At 54.0% G+C, this 21713-nt stretch overlaps 1 protein-coding gene across 10 annotated transcripts in view; it reads right to left on the bottom strand.

The window, feature by feature from the left end:
- ANKRD11 (ankyrin repeat domain 11) overlaps positions 1 to 21713 on the bottom strand; it is a 189008-nt gene that overhangs the window by 20482 nt on the left and 146813 nt on the right. For 8 of the 10 annotated variants that reach the window (XM_035024590.1, XM_035024591.1, XM_035024584.1 and 5 more), the window contains 2 exons: positions 11512 to 11656; positions 6146 to 6284 (listed from right to left, as the gene is read on the bottom strand). In XM_035024590.1, the coding sequence (XP_034880481.1) occupies positions 6146 to 6172 (27 nt within the window). In that variant the 5' untranslated portion in view covers positions 6173 to 6284; positions 11512 to 11656. Of the gene's footprint in view, positions 1 to 6145; positions 6285 to 11511; positions 11657 to 21713 lie in introns of those variants that run through there. The other 2 variants (XM_035024593.1, XM_035024592.1) reach the window with 1 other exon arrangement.

The following is a 21713-nucleotide window of genomic DNA, read 5'->3' as shown; positions in this document are numbered from 1 at the left end:
CGATCCCGGGACTCCAGGATCATGACCTGAGCCGAAGGCAGACGCTTAATGACTGAGCCACCCAGGTGCCCCCAAAGACTTTTTTTTTAAAGATTTTAATTATTTATTTGAGACAGAGAGAATGAGAGACAGCACGAGAGGGAAGCGGGTCAGAGGGAGAAGCAGACTCCCTGCTGAGCAGGGAGCCCGATGCGGGACTCGATCCTGGGACTCCAGGATCATGACCTGAGCCGAAGGCAGTCGCCCAACGGACTGAGCCACCCAGGCACCCCCATGAATTCTTTCTTATGTTCTATGTAATGAGCTATATAATCTGTCCACTGAAGCTTTAATTTCATTGGTAATTTTTGTTTCCATATATCCCATTTTATATATTTCAAAAATCGACGTGGTATTCTCTGGCAGCATCTTGTTCCTTGCCCGTGCTTTCCAACTTCTCCTTTACTGCATCTACTGGTTCATGCTCTGTATCCAGCATCCAAACGCCAGGTCCCCAGGGCTGGCCCCCTCTCAGGATGGCGCCCCTCCTTGCGCTGCGGTTCTGACCCGGCACTCCTGTTTGTCTGAACCCTGGGGCCCAGAAACCGCACGGAAGCCCATCTCTCCAGAGAGGACTAGCGTTTGCTCTGATCTGGGACTGGAGGGACGGAGAGGCATTCCCAGCAGCACAGGACGGCCCACATCTCGGTCCCAGCCCGGCAAGTGACAAGCTAGGACAAGTCTCTGGGGACACCTCTCAAAGCCCCTTGCCCCATCTGGGATGGAGTCTTCTTCCCGCCGCGGTGTCCCGGGTGTGGCTCTCATGGGCGTGTCCGCGGTGGCCCTGACAGACCTTGGGCCCGCGGCCCGACTCCCGGGGACTTGGAGCTCTCAAACGGGTCCTTCATCATATCCACCACTCACCATCTCTGACTTCTGGGCTGTTCTAGTTGACGGCTTTTTCAGGAGACACAGTCCACCACACTGCCCAAAAGGGAAATCTGTAAGCCCTATGCTCCACCCTAAAATCCTACCATGTCAGCGCTGCTCTGACCCCACCCCACGGTGGAGCCTTTGGTTTGCTGCTGTGGAACTGCATTGCTCCCCGAGACATCAGAAGAGCTCAGGGAGATCTGATGGCACCGGGGACACACCCCTCTCAGGAGCAAGCCTTCCACACCAGACACAGGCCTGAAGCCAATGTGAAGAGTCCAGGAAGAACCACTTCTGGTGGGACAGTCCATGCACTGGAGGCGATCCGAACCAGGCCAGGAGCTGCAGGGGGGCTTGTCTCTGGAACAAGTCTCACGCTCGGTTCTCCCAAGTGCAGCAAGACCAGGACCCAAGCGCCCACCTGACCTGCGTGGGGGCACTCTGATGTTCAGGCTGCACTTGAGACTGGCTTCTCCCTCCTCTTTCAGAAAATCACCACCACTGATCACGTAGTAAAGACAGAGGGGGTCTTCAGCAAGCCCTCGGCTTCTGTGGTCTTAGTCTCCTGTGTCCAGGAAAGCAGGGCCTGGGGTCCCTCTCTGAATCTGCCTTCTCCTCCCAGGTCGGAGCTGTGTGGCCTCTGCAGATGCATGTCTTCTTCTCCAGGCGAGGGCGACCACAGTCCCAATTCCACAGGTGCTTGGGAATTCAGTGTGGGCTGCCGTGGCCGTGGAGAGGAAGCCAGGGATCGGGAAGTGATGCTGGCTAACAGCCCACACACAACACAACCTCCCAACCACTGACCCTCCTTTTATGGCACCAAAGCGCAGTGAGAACTTTTATAAATAAATTATAATCCAAACCTGCCCCAGTGTACGAACCATACCATCAGTCCTGCTGGCCCCGGGCCTGTCTGCACAAGCCCCTGCCTCAGACCCTGGAGCACCACCAGGTGGAACGGCCACGTCGCCACCCAGGGTCCTCCCCGGAGACTCCGAAAGCCACAGCCAGCTTCCCTGCATGAGGCCCCATGTGCCTTCCCGTGTGGATTTTGCTCTGCGCCCTGTCCGCCATCAGTCATGGTCCTGGGAGTCCTCCCTGCGAGTCACAGAACCCAAGGTGGTTGTGAGGGCCTGGCTCACCCACACTGTGTGGACAGCAGGGGCCCCGAGGGAGGCCACGATCCTGCAGATCCCCACCTACTCTGCAAATGGGGGACACTGGGAACTTGAGGTAGAAAGAGCCCTCCTTGGCTAGTCCATACTCCCCTCTGTAAGTACAGGAAGAAACCGCTCAAGTTCAGGGAGGAAAACGACAGAGCGATGGTTTCACTGGGGGTGGCACGAGCGCTCTCCAGCCAGAGGCTCCCACAGCAGCAGCGCTCGGCGGTGGCGCCCTGCTCACCGCCCACCACGGGCAGGCCCGCCAAGTAGGCGCGGGAGCGCAGAAGCCCCTCCTCCTCAGGCACGTGTGACCTCCGGTGTGCAGAGCGCCCCGGAGGCCTGCAGACATGGGCGGTGGAGCCAGAGTCCGTCCTCGAACAGGGGCTGCCCCAAGCAATCTTACGGAACAAGGAGGACCATGATTTCAGTGAATACGTGAATGTCCCAAAACCCCTAACACAGAGTGAATGAGTAGTTTGCCCGTCAGTGTTGCTGAATAAATACCAGATGCAGGACACAAGAGTCTTATTCATGAGATAAAACCAAAATACGAGAACCTTAATTTTTCATTACTCCAAAGACACTTCCAGGTATTGAGAACCAGCAGTGGCCAGCTCCTGATGCCTCTTGACAGGGCAGCCCTCTGATGCGGGGTTGGGGGGCCCATCTGGCCTCTGGGGACAGGCCGCGGCCACCGTGGTGGTTCCAGGGAGCAAAGGGCACAGCTTATGTTCAGACTAAGGGACGGAAAACCGTACAGAGTAGGAGGCTTACGAAAGAAGCCTGAAAAGGGTAGGTAAGCATGTAAACCGACCTAAACACTTGCTTACAGAATTTTTAAGTTGAGAGGAAATTTAAACATGAAAAAATAGACACGTTAGTCCCACTGGAAGTGTGGCCATCACATACTCTTCATCCTAACACTTTAGGTGAAGCAGGTGGTGAAGCGCTTTACACAGAGGCCAGCGTCAAGCCGGTGGCGGACGGACGGGGCAGGCTGGGCCAGGCTGCAGGGCCTCAGGCGACCTGCCGGGTCGAGGCCCCCCCGCGAGGCCTGCCTTCCCCAGCCGCTAGAGGAAGAGCCGTCCCTGGCCTGTTTCTCCTAGACATCAGACCTGCCTGGGGTCTGGGCTGGCAGGGCTGTGATGTGGCGAGCACACACCGCCCGCCCCTCCCCTCCTGTGCCCCCCGGGGCAGGCCTGGCTCTGAGGCGCACTCTGGCCGTCCAGGGTGCTGTGTGGGCAGCTGAAGTGATGAGCCGCCTGTGGGAGACGGGCCTCCATCAGCTGGGACGCAGACCAAGTCCAGTCCAGCTTTCACCACAGACAAGCCGCCGGGCCTAAGCACTGAGGACGGAGGAGGTCGCCTCCTGGGGGTCAAGGAAACAGGACAACGTTCTCAGGCAGCTCGGTGGTCCCTGGGCAGAGGGTCAGCAGCCTCCGCCCACCTGGGGGGCACAGCTGAGGAAACAGAACCCCGAGTTCTGGAGCCTTCTGCCATGTTCCCCTCTCGGTGAGCACAGGGCTGCAGCTTCCCAGCAGAGGGCGCCGGAGGGCCACGGCAGGAGCAGGGGCTGGGCAGGGCGGGGATGCAGGGGGCCGTCAGCGGGCGGCCGGGGCCCTCCAAGTCTGCCACTCCGGGAGACCCTCCCTCGGCCCGAGGGGACCGCAGTGCCCCGGCCTCGGTCACTCTGCACAGATCACTCAGCCCTGCAGCTGGGAGGCACCTGGCCGGAGGTGTCAGCACCTGGCGCAGGTATTCTCACCGGAAGTGCAGGAGGACCACGGCTCACAGGGCCCGCCAGGGGTCCCAGCAGCCCGCCTCCCAACGCCGTGCGTGACACACCAAGCACCAAGTGTGAAAGGCTCCTGATACAAGTCACGCACAACACACCCAAAGAAGAATCCTCTTAGCGGAAAATCTAGCTTTGTTAACAAAGCAGATACACAAGATATAAAATCAGACCCCTAAAGGATGATGATAATACGAGGGCAATTGTATTTCGTATGTATTAAGATGTCTGTAACAGAGTCCTAGCCTGGAAAATTTTGTTTTCCAAATGTTCTTCACTTTCTTTTTACCTCACGGTGATGCCCTCCCTGCCCGCACCCAGACCCACGACTTGCAGAGAAGAGAAACGTGAGCACTCCCTGCACGCCCCAAGAACTTCTTAGACACCCCAGACAGAACCCATGTGGACCCAGGTGAAGCCACCTGGCAGCCTCTTGCTGAAATGCTAGCCATCAAGAGATGGACCCTTTAAGGCCCGCTGGAAACACACAAACCCAAGAAGCCGACATCACAATGAAACGGGCATCGCAGAGAAATCCCACCAACCAGAGCAGAGTGGGCAGCCCAAGAACGTCCGCCTACCCAGATGCGCTCTGCTCAGGCAACACATTCTCCCAGGAAGGAGAAGCCCTAACACGGTCTCCTGAACTCACAGCAAGGCTGCTGGGAATTTATAGGAACGTCCCGGAACGTCCCAGAGGATGGACACCAATCTCAGGCCCCCACCACCCAGAGAGCTAACGACCAGGTACCAAGACCAGGCCCTCTACAACCAAAAGTGGCAGGGCACCGTAACAGGAGAGAGCACTTCGGGGCCCGGCCTTAGTTCCTCCAGACCTAAAGCCGGAGCCCCTCCGTTCTGGCAGGAGCCCAACGTCCATGTGCATCCACGGGCCCCTCCGCTCGCCCACCCACCCCTCTTGTCCCCACTGTGACAATCCGGCCACAAAAGCCATGGGCTCTGTCACACCCCTGTGAAGGATCCCTGGGGGCCCATGACACCTTCCTCATACCCTAGCTGGCAAAACCAAACCCACTCCTCTTTTAACTAACCAGACGTCTGAGTGGGGAGCACCCGCACAGGGTGTTGGGGGGGACCCCTGTGGCCTGGTGAATAAAAGCCACAGCACAGACACATTTCCAGGCTATGCGCGCTGCCATTTCTCCCAATTTTCGCACATGCTTGTCCTGTTTCAGTACCCGTCACTTTCCCGCTACCCGACACAAAGCCTCCTACGCAAGAAGCCCCACCCACACCGCCATCCTGGCAGGGCCTCTCCTCCTTGTCCTATGGCTGCATGCACGGTTTTGTGAGCTCACCCCAGGTTCTGTGGCTCTCGGGGAATTCTGTACCCCTTTTCACCCCTGCCTGTGACTGGCATACACGTCTGCAGACCAGTCAGACGACCAGCAGGCCGGGAAGGGCCCTGTGCACCAGGGTCAAGGAGAAGAGATAGTTCAGGCTGGCAGGAGAAAGGCCAGGTTCTTGCCTAGCCCCCCGCAGGCCACAGGAGCCGCTCGAGAGGCCATCAACGTGAAGGTTCACGTGCCAAGTATCATCAGCCCCCCTTTCACACACGTGCGTGTGCGCACTCACACACACGGATACACACACGGATACACATGCTCGCTCGTGTGCAGACAGGCTCATAATCATGCACACACACAGCCCTGCTCTGCAACACCAGGCCCCACCACACCGGCAGGAAAACGGCACTGGCTCTGGCTCACTCTCAGTGTTCCTTTGGCTTTTACTTCAAACAACGGGGTGCAATTTCTGTGCTTTTGCAGCCCTAAGGGAAAACACGCTTATCCTCCAGCGCAAGACTTCCAGGGGACTGAATGAACCACGGGCAGGGGGCCTGCGAACCTCAGGAGACAGGAGCCCACACTCACACCTACAGCTGGGCACACACTGGGAGCCTCGCTGGGTGTGCTGGGGGCTGGGGGAATGTTCCTGCTTGGCCCTCTCGGGGGAACTGTGTGTGTGTGTGAACCTTGCCTATCAGCACCGAGTCACCCTGAACATCAACAACAGAGAAGATGCTCTTAGACCCCACCCAGGCCTCCAACAGGACTCCTTCAAGAGTCCTGGTGCAGAGCTGAGAGGTGCAGACAGGCTGGGGGGCACCTGTCCTGGGGGCACATCCCAGGCAGGGTCCAGGGTCAGGAGACGCCTGAGGGAGGGGCCGTCAAGGACACTTTCTGTGGAAGAGAAGAGTCTGGCAGGTGAGGATGGCCTTGGGTGGTCAGCAGGGAGTGAGGGGCGGCATCTATACCTGTGTCCGAGTCCTTCTGCTCTCCATTGGCCCCCACGGTGAAGGGCAGCTTCCGTTTGGTTGCTCGCTCCCTCACCTCCTTCCCTCCATCACTGCGGTCCAGCTTTGGGGTCTTGGTCAGAGAAACTTTATCTTTATCCTAGAAAAGAAAGTGATGCTTTCAGACATCATTCCCAAATTAAGTTCTCGGAATCCTCACATTCACTGCGATTTCATTTCATGTGCCAGGAAAAGCAAATCTCTTACTTGGGCAACGAGAAGCACGTCCCGCCCACCAGGCTCGCCTGAGCACACATGGCTCCCTCCACCTTCCTCTGCCCCACACAGCCCCCGTGCTCATCCTGAAACCCAAGTATTCCCATGAGCATGAAGAGAGGAGAGACACACGTCATCTCCAACGTGGCTTTCCCGGGAAAGGATTAAATAATGAGGAATACAAGAGCTGGTCTTAAAAAGGGAACGTTGGCAGGAGGAGAGTCCTGTTTTCCACCATGAACTCCCCTATGCGTGGAAGGACCCTGATGCCCCCTGCCTGCGTGGGCCTCCCCAAGACATCTCCCCTCCCGGGAACAGGCCTCCCCCTTCCCCAACTGACGTCACCACAAGCCGGTGACACTATGGGGCTGTTCTGGGGACACATCCTGCGGGCCAAACCCCTGGTGCAAGGAGGGTGGGCGGGGCACACCGCCATCACCCCCTTCCTGGTCTTGTTTCAGGGCTGGTCCCTCCTGCAGGATGAGGATCAAGAAGCCCAAATCCCAGCCCCATCCTGACCAGCAGGCTGACCCAGGGTGGGGCATGTCAGCCCTGTGCCTGCCTCGGTGCCACCCAATGGAGAACGACAGAATTTGCTCAAGATGAGTGGCTGGTCTCGTGTGCAGTGCTGTCCACACAAGCTGAGGAGGTCCCGTGTGGAAATGGGACGGGCACAGAACCCTGGAGGGCAAGGGTGGGGCAGCCCCATCCCAAAATGATGATGGACCCAGCGCTGAGGGGAGGGCTGGCTGCAGCAGCTAAACGCCCTGGAACCTGCGCCCCTTGCTGACATGTCCCGGGGGCATGCTGCTCAGTGGAGACTTCCAAATTCTAACCAACACCCTGGCTCTGTGCGCTCTCAGCAGTGCTCCTGGCCTCCCCGCCCTGACCACAGTATAGCAAGAGGCTGTGGGGGGCACGCAGTGAGCCCCATGCAGGCAGAACACACACAGCCTGCCATGCTGGTAGAGGGACTGCTTCCGCGCTGGGGGGCTTGCTGTCTGCACTTCTCCCCAGGGAAGCGGTCAGCGAACACGGTAGTCACAGCCACACCCCCATGCCACACTCAGCAGCGGGGGTACTCAGGATGCTCCCGGGAGGAGCCACCTGCCAGCACTGAGCATGGCCACAGTCCCCATCACCTGTGGTCCCGACAGTCTCCCAGCTTGAACAGCCAGCCACGGCATCCACCAGCCATGGCAGCTCCCGAGAGACACCCTTAAGCGACCAGGAGATTTCTGCCAGGACACACAGCCAGCTCCAAGGGCATCTGGAGTGCAAGGAGGGGCCCCGGGCAGGGCCTAAGCCACTTCAACATGCTGGAAGATGGGGCCACACAAGATTCTAGGCCCACCACATCTCCAAGGATGTCCACCTGTCATGACCTGCACTCTACCACCCCAGCACTGACAGGAAAGGGACCCCTCAAGCACAACCCCCACACTGCAGTCAACACCTACCGACCCAGAACACTCCTGACCCTCTGGGGAATATCTCCTATAGGTTTATGTACAGGGGATAATAGAAATAACAGAGTATTTTTTTTTTAAAGGTTTTATTTATTTATTTGAGAGAGAGAATGAGAGACAGAGAGCATGAGAGGGAGGAGGGTCAGAGGGAGAAGCAGGCTCCCCGCTGAGCAGGGAGCCCGACGCGGGACTCGATCCCGGGACTCCAGGATCATGACCTGAGCCGAAGGCAGTCGCGTAACCAACTGAGCCACCCAGGCGCCCCGAAATAACAGAGTATTCAAAATTTAACACACCACATGAAGAAAGGAAAGAGAATCATATGATCACCCAATAGTTGCCAAAAAACCTGTGATAAAATTCATCACTGATCCTGACAAGAGCTCTCTGCACACAGGAGCAGGGAGCGGATCCTCACCTGACCAAGAGCCCCCAGTACCTGATGGCTGACAAGGGGGGTGTCTCCCCGAAGAGGGGGAGGCAGGGATGCCTAATCACCACAGCTACTGAAGAACAAAACACGTGTTTTTAAATGAGCAAAAGCTCTGAATACGCATTTTGCAAAAGGAAATAGCCATGTAACCAGTTCACATTTGGGAAGATGTCCCACATTAAGATAATGCAAATTAAAACCAGGAGGCGTGGGGCGCCTGGGTGGCTCAGTCGTTAAGCGTCTGCCTTTGGCTCAGGTCATGGTCCCAGGGTCCTGGGATCGAGCCCTGCATCAGGCTCCCTGCTCGGCGGGAAGCCTGCTTCTCCCTCTCCCACTCCCCCTGCTTGTGTTCCCTCTCTCACTGTGTCTCTCTCTGTCAAATAAATAAATAAAATCTTAAAAAAAAAAAAATGAGGAGGCGAGATCAAGGCTCCCACCAGAGCGGCTAAAATGAGAGGCTGATGGTATCAAACGTTGACAAGAAGGTAGCAGAGCAGGCAGAACCGTGAGCGGCTGCTGGTGGGAGTTTCTAACATGAACGCAATGCGCCCCCGTGCTCACAGGCGGCACTCCTGGCCCCTCAAAAGGCAAACGGTCAATCAAGTCCAGCCCAGTCCCAAACACAGGGTCAGAAAGGCACCAGGACACAACCTTGAGAGTGTGTCCTGGGAGCAGACCCGACCCGCCGCAGGGAGACACACAGGCTCCTCTGGAATCAGATCGGGCTCCGTCCCTTCCCCCCTTTCTCTCCTGAACAATAACAAAGTATTAATCTTAAGATGTTATGAGTATATACATAAAATCAAACCATGCAGATTAATAAGTGAATTTGAAGTTGCTGGTTACAGAAAGGTAGCTGATTTGTACTGACTATAAACAATTAGAAACGATGTTAAAGTATCCAGTTAGTATCAAAAGACATCAAATACACAGGAATGAATCTAACAAAAGATGTTAATTTAAGGCCTCCACACAATGACAAAACATTACTGAGAGAAAACAAAGACATAAAAATGGAGGAATACTGGGGGTCTGGGTGGCTCAGTTGTTAAGCGTCTGCCTTCGGCTCAGGTCATGATCTCAGGGTCCTGGGATCGAGCCCCGAATAGGGCTCCCTGCTCAGCGGGGGAGCCTGCTTCTCTCTCTCTCTCTCTCTCTCGCTCTCTCATGAATAAATAAAATCTTAAAAAAAAAAAAAAAAGGAGAAATACTCCTGTTCATGGGTCAGAAACTGCAAAACTGTTAACAGGACGATTCTCTGAAAACTCAGCTTTACATTCAAAGTGATCCAATCAAAACACCAGCAGGCTTTCTGTGGAAACCAACCAGCTTACTCCAAAACCTGTGTGGAAACGCGAAGGGGCAGAATGAGCAAGACAGTGCTGAGGAACCACAAACACGCAGACTGTAAGACGACAGAAGTCGCTGGAGGCGGCCCTGGACCAAGGGCCAAAGGTTCAGACCAAAGAGAAGAGGCTGCAGCAACGTAACCAGAGCGGGTCAGGGGCTCCCCCAAGAGCATCACAGCGGCTCCGACAAGGCTCCCAGGCTCTCAGGGGAGAGCTGGGCTCCGAACCTTGCTGAGCAGCTGGGCTGGGGCAGGGAGTTCACTCAAAGCTGCTGCTGAGCATCCCCCGCTAGCAAAACGGGTCGCAACAGAAGCCAACAAAATGTCTATCTTGGGTGGTACAGGGCTAAGTACAGAGCTACTTTACTTGAGGAGGAAAGCAAAGCCAAATGCACACATCTCCCATGGCAAACGTGTGCGCGCTGCCATGCTGCCCACGCCAGGCCAGTTCCGTCCAGTGACTGCTCTCCGTAAGGAAAACAAAGCAGCTGCAACCAGCCTAGAGCGAGCCCTGTGTGAGAAGGCGACCCCTCCAAGGCAGGCACTGAGCTCTGGGGGCCTTTTCTGGTGTCTGCCTCGGTGGAGAGGCCTTACTGGGCAGAGAAGACCCAAGCTGGGGGGCACAGAAGTCTGAAGCCCCAGCCACCCGTCGACTCGGCAGAGCCCGTCTGGAGGCAGAAAAGGCAGCCCAGACAGGGACGCGTGGGGCCTCTCCCTTGCCCTGTGACCACGGAATCCTGTCGCAGGAAAACCCACACACAGGCCTGGGAACCCTGACTACCAACGGTGGTCTGGCCGTTGGGTGTGGAAGTGTCCCAGAGGGAGAGTTCCCACGCTCAGCCAAGGCACATCTGTCTCCAGCGGCTCCAGCTCCCCGTGGGCACACCAGCACACGCCCATCCCAAGCTGCAGCCAGACCCTCCACGCCACTCCCATGCAAGTTCAGACCAAGCTCCAGCCTCAGCCTGCCCACAGCTCCATGTGGTGGCTCCTACCTGTTCCTGCACATGGTACAGGGTGTGGGAGACAGGCAAGTGGGACAGAACGTGTCGCCACAGACGCCCACCCACCAGCGCCTCTGCAGCCCGGTCATTGTGATGAGCACCTAGGCACACCTACGTTCACAACCCGCCCCCCGTCTCACCTCAGCCAGATGAAGGGCACGGCTCTGCTCACTCATCTCCTCGTACCCCACCCAACCAGGGTGTCAGCAGAGACAGCAGGTGCACTGACACCGAGCTTCCGTTCACACGTCACAGCGTCGACGGCCTCCCACGAGGGCGTCAGGGGCACAGGGACAGCTCTAGGGTGAAGAGCAGTGCCGCCCCACGGACAAGCCAGCATGAGTCGCTCTTGCTCTTACTGCAGACACAGTCACGGTCACAGACAACACAGGGCAGAGCCTGCACCTGCTGCTTCTGTCTGATTCCAAGTCCCCACTCAGCAGCGCCCCCAGGCTACGGGGCGGGGTGTGCACCCTGGAGCCCAGAGGTGACCGCACATCACGGACACAGTGACTGGGGGTTACAGTGCCTTTTCAGAGTCACGCGGACAACCGGCCAGAGCAGAAGTACAAGCACACCCCAGGGGTGTTTCTGATCAGGACGAGGCAGATACGGTTCAGCATCAGGTCTGATCTCACTGAAGCCGTGACAGACATCTATGGCTCCCAGACCAGAGAATGTGGGGCCACAGCAACACGCCTCAGCAACATGCACAAACCTCATGAAAGCTTCCCTCTGGTTCCTTAAGAAGACCCTCCCTGGGTCACTGTGGCTGCAGAGGACATCGACAAGGACAGGGACACACACAGAGGCCAGGAACGGTGAGCCAGCGAGGGCGAGGGCAGCCCAGGCATTACCTTTTTCCCCGTCTGTTTCTCCACCATGTCGTTGCTGAGGGAAAAGTCTTCGTGCTGTGGTGTTCTAGAACACCCACCCTTGGGCATCGTTCTTCTCCCCTCACCTGATCTTCATTTATACGGCCATCGCTTCGTCATCGACCGTCTGTTTCAAAAGAGAGGACACACAGGGTCAATCAGGACCAATGCACACAAAGCCCAGGCAATCTCAAATTCATGCCCCAGGATGGACTGGATGTCACCTACCGCTCTGACGGGGGCTGTGCTCCCCGCTGGGACGGGTGCCCAGGAAGGGACCTCAGGACTCACGGCCCAGCGGCCCACTCCAGGATGGAGAGCTTGGCCCTGCTCTTCCAGGTCCCCTTTAACTGCTCCACGGGCAAGGTCACATCCCAGGGGCAGAACATCACAACCACCACCCTCTAAGCCATGGCCTCGACCCCACTCACCACCCGCACCCCCTGGAAGTCAGCTCCCTTCCCACACTGCCCCCAGATAGAAGGTGAGGATGAGAGCCACACAGACCCAATTTCCCAACTTCTCCCAAATAAAATGAGCTGAAACCAGCCCCATAGGATGCCTCTCAAGGAGTCCTCACAGTCCCCCCAGATGTCCAGGCAGCTCTGGTGCCCCGATTTGTACCCACTGAGCCAGACCCTGAACAGGGGCCTGAGGCCCAGCCCCTGTATTTCCCAGGAAATGCCAGGACGTGTGCTGACTTAATTCTGTATTTTACCATGTTTTGACACGTTTTAAAAAAAAAAACAAACAAAAAACCTGCTGTCTGGGGAGAGACTGCCCCTCCCAGAGCTAGCCCTTTCTTAGAGATAGTAAACCTTTCCTACATAAAACCACCAACCATCTCTTTATCTAACACACACAAGCCAGCCACCAGGCAACCAGAGACCACCCTAACAACCCACAGCATTATTCCAACCAGCCAGTCCTGAGCTGTCCACCCTGCCCACCTGCTCTTCCAGCCGAAACCCCAGCAAAGACCTTATCCTTACTCCTATCTTCTGCCTCCTGGCCACCCTGGTGCCCTCCCTGGTGGCCCTGGGTGGGCTCCCTCTGGGACCTGAGAGGGGAATCAACCTCCTTTCAGTCTCTGCCCGCGGCCATACTGACCTGACCAGACCATGGCAACATGGACCTTCTTAGAACACGGCCTTGTCTACCCCTTCCCGGCCTCCTGTTTGCTCCACGCAGTCTTCCCAAAAGCCACTATCTTCCTTTTTATACTTTTTGTATATATTTTTTTAAGATTTTATTTATTTATTTGATAGAGAGCACGAGCGATGTGAAGGGCAGAGGGAGAAGCAGGCCCCCTTCCGATAAGAGAGCCTGATGCGGGACTTGATCCCAGGACCCCGGGACCATGACCTGAGAGCCAAAGGCAGATGCTTAATCAACTGAGCCACCCAGGTGCCCCTTTTAAACTTTCATCCTCTGAGTTAGAAACATTTTATTTATTTATTTATTTTTATTTTTTAAAGATTTTATGTATTTGACAGAGAGAGACACAGCGAGAGAGGGAACACAAGCAGGGGGAGTGGGAGAGGGAGAAGCAGGCTCCCCGCGGAACAGGGAGCCCGATGCGGGGCTCGATCCCAGGACCCTGGGACCATGACCTGAGCCGAAGGCAGACGCTTAACGACTGAGCCACCCAGGCGCCCCGTAGAAAACATTTTATACAAACAAACCATGTGTACTATTTCATCTCCTCCTCCCTCAGTGAACAACTCTGTGCTTTGCCATTTTGGATAAGTAGTTTTTGTAACTAAGTCACCTGGAATTAAGCGGCCTCCACTATGTATAAAGTGTGGCTTCTGAAATACAATGTTCAAATGCAATCGGTAAGTGGAGTTCCACTCCCTGGTTTTGTCAGCCCCCTGTGCGCCCTTTACCATGTCTTCCGGAGATCCTCTTATTTTTCCACATTAACTGATAAAATCTCACGAAGTATTCTCTTCATACTTAACTGACCTAAGAAGACATCTAAATTTATTTTGGGAAGAGGGACAAGGCTGACCAACTTTACTCACTTCCCGATACTTCCTCCCCCCGCACACAAAGCAGGTGGACAGGGTGTTTCCATCCACACGCTCCAGTGGTGGAGGCCAAAAACGGCATTTTCCATCTCTGCCTGAAACTAGAATTCGACCTTCCTCTCCAATTTTCCAGTACCACACTAGAACATCTCAGCCGGGAAAAGTAGCCTCTCAGAGCCTGACTCAGAGACAGCTGCTGGAACTCATCAACAACGTTTCAGTAGAAGTTTAAAAAAACAGTACCTGACTGCCTGCTCTCATGGTGGGAAATCGAGCACAGTCATCACGGGATGTCCAACCCTCCTGCTCGTGAATGTGAAATACCAGAGTCCGTGATCGCATAGGAAAGACCCGGACCAGCACGTGGCCTCAGTGCAGGCCCCACGATGTCTGAACCCCAATCTCCCAGCCTACTCCACAGTGTCTACACCAAGAGACGGGCACAGATAGCCACTTCATTCTTTGAACAAGTGACTTCACTACGTGTCCCTGAAATGTCTCTGGTAGGTGGTCTCTCTATTCAAAGTAGAGTTCTGAGACCCCTGAACTGAAAGGCCTGCCCCCTCCTTCCACCTGCCCTCTGTGGGAGAGACAAGAGCTACAGAACAGCATGAAGAGAACACAGTACCGTTCCACGACAACTGCCCCAGCCTCCACAGCCCAGTTATCTTTCGAAACAGCCACAGCAGGCACAGGGCAGGAGGAAGGAGTGAAGTGAGTTCTCAGCCTCTCATCCAGCATCTTCCATCTTCATGGCGCCCTGGGACGAGTTCTGAGGCGGACGCCCAGCATTACTGGGAAAGAGCTCTGCCCAGGACTGGACAGAGAGGATAATCTGGAAGTACAAGGTGAGCCACGGAGTGCCACGTGAAGGGCCTTCCACAACGGCCCTGCAAGGTGCACCCAGCGGCGTAGAGAGTATTCTGCAAACCCTTCAGTGCTACGCCAATGTTGCCCGTTACGGCTCTCACTGTCAGCATTACGATTAAACCACCGAGGCCTTGGGTGCAAGTCTTCGGGCAAGTTCCTCGGACCCAGGCAGCTGTCCCCTGATACCATCAGATACCTGCCAGTACGTTCTGTTAACGTTCAAAGTGAAACTGCTAGCTATTTCACCAGCAAAAACGGCTTTATTTTGGAAGAGCAGAGAATGGCAGCCCAGGACAGACAAGCCAGCCCCAAACCATAGGCAATTCCAGGGAACAAAGCAAAGGAGGCTCTTTTGTAACAGAAAGGGATGGAGTGGGGTGGGGTAGGGCTGCTGATGACTAAAAGTTTATTGGGGTGAACATGGGAGCTGGGCTGTTGCTGGGGGAGGAAGAACCCTTCCTTCCTCCCGTTGGGTTAGTAAAAGTCTTCTCCCGTTGGATCTGTAAGCGACAGCTAGTGCTGGGCGTGAGATCCCCCTGCTCGCCTCGCCTCCCTCCTCCACTGTAAATGAGATTTCCCTTTATTAATTTCCACGTTTCATTTTGTGAACAACCAGCTAATTCCCTGCGATCTGTCGCAGGGTGAGGGCAGCCCCAAACCTCATCACCATGGCCCAAGGGACATTCTGTGCCAGCCACTGGCCAGGCGTGCCAATGTCCTGTGCCCACCAGTGGGCCTCTCTCACTCCTAAAGGTCACTGTCCTCAGGGCCCCTGTGCGCCCTTTACCATGTCTTCCGGAGGACTGGGAACACTGTTAGCTATCAGGGTAGGAGTGTCATCCCTAATGTTCCGTTCTCTTTTCCACAAGACGTTTTTCTTGAGCCCACATTCCCGATGACAACTGAGACCACCGAGGCCACCTCATTCCCCTTGGTTACAAACACGTCAGTATTCCAAACCGGTCAGTAACACGAGGACGAGCACCATGGCCATGGTTCCCTCAGGGCCTGGGACATGCAGCACTCTAGACTCATTCCTTTAGGGGCAGTCAATGAAACGGCTTCACAAAGGCTTTCAGCTCCAAGGCTCAGACTGGCCGGTGGTGCACTCCAGTTGATTTTCTTGGGAGAGCAGGGCACACTGGGTCAATTGTCCTGTGCCTAGCAGGACCCGTCTGGCAAGCTGCAGGGCCAAGGGGACTTGAGTCCTCCCTCTTATTTTCTCAGTGATAAACTAGCTGAGAACAAGTCTCAACTGCACCTTCATCTTCCATCTACCTGGTCTTCCCAACCCCCCCCCTCCCCCCCACCGGCTGTCCAATCTCTAGGGCTCCACGCCATCCCACCCCTCCGCATCCAGTCATCCTCTCCCTCGGCTTAGAGAAATGGCCACGCCAGCAAAGCAAAAGATGCAGACGCGGAGAAAGCAACTCTCATCACCTCCCACGACTTGTCCTAAGCCAGGCAGAGCCACACGTCAGGAACCAGGCTCGCCACTTCTTCCATGGGTCCTCTGGGAGGGTAGAGGGTGCCAGGGTGCCACAGGCCTCCCTGCTCACTGCTGGGCATTCACTGTTCAACCCAAGAAGAGGCTGGGACCCCCCAACAGAGTCATCACGGTGGAGACAATCTTCGTGGCTGGGGTCCTCCCTTCTAACAGGTTACAGGCTACCTCAACCCAGGCTCTGGGGCTTCCTGACCAAACAACCCAAAGCCTCAGGCCTCAGAGGCAAGCTGGCTGTCCCCGCTCAGACACACTGACACACTGGGATCTGAATCCCTCACTCCCGGTGTCAGAAGATGCCCACTCTAAAACACAGGGACTAAAAGTCCACGTCAGAAACAAGTAGACTTGTTTCTGGGACACACACAGACTTGACACTCGGCACCAAAGCAGCAGGACATGGGGAGAGGTCTGCAGGGCAGCGTGAATTTGGATGAAGGAGCATGGCTGGTCTGAGGGCCGCTTTGGCTGCTAACCAGTCCCTACTGGGATGGGCTGCTGGATGTGGGCCCTTTCCTGCACCTCCACACTGAAGGGCAGCCGCTCCAGCTTCACAAACCACTCAGGAGGCACGGAGACCACTCAGGAAAGCACTCAAGAGCGTTTGCAGTTGGGTGAGTCCTCTGAAGAGAGACCCCAGCCTGTTCCCTGAAAGCAAGGTACGACGCCGACACTGCGGGCTCGGGGAATCTGTCAGTGACCTGGCGGCCACGGGTCAGAGCCCAGCCTCTTGGCCTGGAAGGGAACCACAAGCTGTCTGCAGCCAGCTCCCTGCCCAGGGTCACACACGGGCTGGCGAAGTCACTCTCCCCTGCACCTGTCTCCGTCACAAGTGGCCCACAGCCCACGGAAGCTCCACGTGCTGTCTGACTGGCGGGGTCTCTCTCCTGTGCATTTGCCCCAGGACCCCGCACTGTGGGCTTGGACAGAGAGTCCAGTCAGAGGGGCTGGCAGGACAGCCATGCCAAGAGCTCTCCAAACAAGGGCAACGATGAGATGTGTTCTTCCCAAAGGTGCCTCGAGCAGCGTTCACGTTAACAGCTGCCACCAGAGCGAGTCCCACCCCCACCTCCACAAGCACACACAGGGCTTTATCTAAGCTGACCCCCAAATGCCATACTTACACCGTCTTCTCTTCTGAAAACACAGACTCACACTGCAAGTCTCTCCAGGGCTAGGAGACATGACACACATGGCAGAGGCTCCCTGCAAGACTGAACCTGGATGCAGGAGAGGAGCAGACACTTCTGCAGTACGTACAGTTTGGCAGAAATGCAAGGACTCAGCCTTACCCTGCCGTTTCCAGCGGCAAGCTAACAGCAATAACCTAAGGGAAACGGGAAGGCATTTGCAGTGGCTTCGTGGGCATCAGAGCTGGACTCCGAGTGCACAAAGCCACAGCCCGTGCAAGTCCACACAAGCCCTGAGGGCCCCATGTGTACAGGACCCGGAGGGCTCGGTCCAGCCAGGCCAGCGCAGGACAGCTCTTGTGGGGAAGGTGCAGTGCCCCGGACACAGGGTCACCACCCCCGGGCACTCCACACAGGCGACACACGCCAGCAGTCAAGAAAGGCCCACCAGCCCCGGGGCGCCTTGTCCAACTTAGCGGCAAACTCAGGGAGGAGAGAGGAAGCCTGAGAAGATGATCCACATGAACAAGCTCACACACCGGGGGGGAGTTCTGAGAACTCCGAGGACATCAAGAACCCCGCCTGAACTGACTCGGGAACAAAGACTGCAAAACGGAGAGAAACAATGACTTAGAAGCAATCCTGATTTTAGTAGAGTAGAAAAATTCAAGGAGAGAGAATATTCAGAACTCTAGAAATGAGAGGAAAGGCCAGGAACTGGAGAACCAATTCAAAAAGCTCACTGTGCTACGAAGGCAAAAGCACCACCAAGAAGTGAGAGAAGAAAACAGCCTAGGACACAACTCTTCCGACAGGAGGAATCTGACCGTGGGTAAACCACCAGCACCGATGGTGACTTCACTTCGCCAAACGTCCAGGTGTGCCCGCCGAGGACAAGAGTGAGGGACAGTGCCACGGTCCTCGGGAAAGGAGTGGGCATGACTCGGTGAGAAGTGCCCTCCATTCTCAGCGTGCCAGACCACACTGGAGCCACGGTCCAGAGAGTCAAACACCGAATTTGGCCACACTGTCAGCCAGGGAAGGAGCACAATGAAGACAGCTTCAAGCCCACAGAAAAGCCAAGCTAACCACCCCTCTACCCTTGCCGAGAGGAGGACGAGAGCTCACACAGGCCACAAGCTACAGCCCAAGGCCAAAACCAGCCCTCTCCCCGCTTAGGTAAAAACTGAGAGCTAAGAATGAGTTTCCAAGTTTATTTTATTGTTTTTTAAAAATTTTATTTTTAAGTAATCTCTACACCCAACGTGGGGCCTGAACTCACAACCCCCAAATCAAGAGTTGCACGCTCTACTGACTGAGCCAGCCAGGCGCGCCGGGTTTCGTATTTTATACCTTTGGGGGACAAAGAACTTCAAGACTAGTATTTGTGACATATGAAAATCGCATGGAATTAGCATCTCCAGGTCCATGGAGTTTTACTAGACGGCCCAAGTGCCGTCCTGGCCCACGGTTCCGACGCGTTTGCCACTGGCCCGCCACCATGGTGCAGTGGTTGTGTCTGCAGGCCCTGAGGGTGCCCGAACCCCTTTGGGGGCCTTGTGAGGCCAACACGGTTTTCATGACAACCTGCCTTTCTTACAGGACTGGGGGTGGGATGCTGCCATGCCCCACGAGAAGGTAAGACCCTCACACAACCCCAGTAACACAACCCAGGAGCACCTGCAACTGTCCTTGAGAAAGAAGCAACAATTTTAAATCTTATTAAATTGCAAACCTTGAGGCCCTGTCCTTCTGTACTCTGACAAGACTCAAGGGGGCATGGTCGGCAGTGCTAACCCCCAGGAGAGCCTCTGGGCATGGCCAGCTGACTCGGCTACATTTTCACAGGACACAGGTTTCACCTGAAGGACTCTTGGACAAACCGTTGTTATTATTATTAAGAACTGGCTATCTGGCAGTTATCTTCTCAAAAATCAACAAACTAGAGCTATCACTTCAAGGAAAATTAAAAGTAGCTGTGGTCAGTAATAAAATTTGAGCTTCCAAGTGCAACCTGAGCTTAGGAAAACTTCGTATCCATGTCCATTAGCTCAACAGCATCCCAGCACTTGAAGACATTCTAATGAGACTGGTGGTAACTTTAAAAGGTATGTATGTATGTATGATGTATGTATTTCAAGTAGGCTCCAGGGACGCCTGGGTGGCTCAGTCGGTTGGGCATCTGCCTTCAGCTCGGGTCATGATCCCAGGGTCCTGAGATCGAAAAAAATTTAAAAAATAAAGTAGGCTCCAACGTGGGGCTTAAACTCACAACCCTGAGATCAAGACCTGAGCTGAGATCAAGAGTCTGATGCTTAACCGAATGAGGCTCCCATGCGCCTCAAAAAGGTTTTTTTTTCCTTTTTTTAAGATTTTATTTATTTATTTATTTGACAGAGAGAGAGACAGCGAGAGAGGGAACACAAGCAGGGGGAGTGGGCGAGGGAGAAGCAGGGGGAGTGGGAGAGGGAGAAGCAGGCTCCCCGCCGAGCAGGGAGCCCAATGCGGGGCTCGATCCCAGGACCCTGGGACCATGACCTGAGCTGAAGGCAGACGCTTAACAACTGAGCCACCCAGGCGCCCCGCAAAATGGTTATTTTTAAAATAAGCATGTTAACTTCAGAAGATCTGCCTAACTCAATGAATGAATCAACATTTTCCAAATGACCAATATAGGAATCCCACAAGGGACAGAATGCAGCCACTGATCCGCCAATGCCGACCAGCAGGGTCTCCAGATCCTCTGAGAAGGTACCCAAATGTGTCTCTTTCTGCACCACATGTCTGTGAGAGGCTGGATTATTTTTACACTTAAAAAAAAAAAAAAAAAAAAAGCAGAATGCCATAGATGGCGTACAGACACAAGGAGCGATATCTAGCTAGCTGTTATTTAAGGCAGACATTAAAGACATTGGCAGATATAGAAAACAACGCCACTCGTTTCACTAAATTTGTTTTCTTTTGTAAAATACTTTTCAGTATTTAATGAAATATTTAATATTTAATGAACTATTTATGTAAGTATTTAATAACATGTATATGTACTACTTTACTATTTTTTTAAAGCTTTATTTTTTTGTAAGTAATCCCTACACCCAACAATGGGGCTTGAACTCACAACCCCAAGACCAAGAGCCACATCCTGCTCCGACTGAGCCAGCCAGGTGCCCCGTACTACTTTATTATTTTAAGTGAATTAAATATTTAAATATTTTCTCAGTTATACTTTTAAAGACAATATGTTAATATAATAATTTGAGAGCTGTAGCCCACATAACAAAAATTGTGTGGGGTGCTTACTAATCCTCCAGTGTTGTAAGAGAGTTGGCCCAACAAGGCTGAGAACCTCCACAGAAGCACAAGGGCAGAGTTAACCCTGCAGAGAAAAGACCTGCTATCAGGAAATAAACCCGAACCAGGAGGGACTGACATGAAGCCAGGAAACAACTACTGAGCAGAAGGCCAAACTAGCCTAAAAAAAAGTGGAAAAGATCTCTATAAAAAAAGAAAGAACTCATGCAAATAAACTTAAAATTGAAAGGAAAGAACCTCAGATTACATAAATACATATTAATAAACAAAATTAAATAAAGTCAAAGTCAAATAGCTCAAGAAACAGTGTCAAAGCAGCATCGTGTGCTGACCAACGGAGCAGGACCGGAAACAAGCTCAAGTGTTCCCTCTCTAGCTGTCTCTATCTCTGTCAAAAAAATAAAATCTTTAATAAATAAATAACAAGTTTTGTCTATTTTTTTTTTAAGATTTTATTTGTGAGAGAGAGTGAGAGAACGCGAGCACAAGCAGGGGGAGCGGCAGGCATAAGGAGAGGGAGAAGCAGACTCCCTCGCTGAGCAGGGAGCCCGACGGGGGACTCAATCCCAGGACCCTAGGATCATGACGTGAGCTGAAGGCAGATGCTTAACCACTGAGCCACCCAGGCATCCCAAGTTCTATTAAAAGTCACCTTCCCTCAAAGGAAAAGAGGATATTTTCTTCACATATAACTGACAAAAAGCTTTTATCCAGAATATATAAAGAGCTCCTACAAATCACTAAGAAAAAGACAAAATATCCAAAACTAAAATGGGTCATGAGACTTAAGGTACGTCACAAAAGAGGACATTTAAAAGTAAGGCCAGTAAGTAGATGAAAAACTTATCAACTGCTTTAGCAATCTAGGAAATGTAAACAAAAATCAAAATAAGGTATCAAGTATCAGTGAAGATGTAGAGCAAGGGGAAGACATCCATTCTGATGGAAGCATGAACCATACCACCGCAGCAAGGCTGGGCACACATCCCAAAGAAATGCCAAGCACGAACAGGCCAGGACCTGCACAAGACTGTGCACCACAGCTGTGTGTGTACGAGGCCCCACTGGTTACACATGTGTGCTTTTTGTGGTAAGTGAATCATACAAGGGCACGCGGGTGGCTCTGTCGGTGAAGCGTCTGCCTTTGGCTCAGGTCATGATCCCAGGGTCCCGGGATCAAGTCCCGCATAAGGTTCCCTGCTCAGCGGGGAGCCTGCTTCTCCTTCTGCCCCCATTCATGCTCACACTCACTCACTCTCTCTCTGGTAACTAAATTTAAAAAAAAAGCTTTTAAAAAATAAGTGAACTGTATATTTTTACTTTGTGGACAGTGGG

Source organism: Mirounga leonina, unplaced genomic scaffold (assembly GCF_011800145.1).
Source record: "Mirounga leonina isolate KUSES-001 unplaced genomic scaffold, KU_Mleo_1.0 Mir_180, whole genome shotgun sequence".
In the NCBI taxonomy this organism is placed as follows: Eukaryota; Metazoa; Chordata; class Mammalia; order Carnivora; family Phocidae; genus Mirounga; species Mirounga leonina.
Note: the sequence above shows the minus strand (reverse complement) of the source record. Positions and strands in the feature narration are given on the sequence as shown.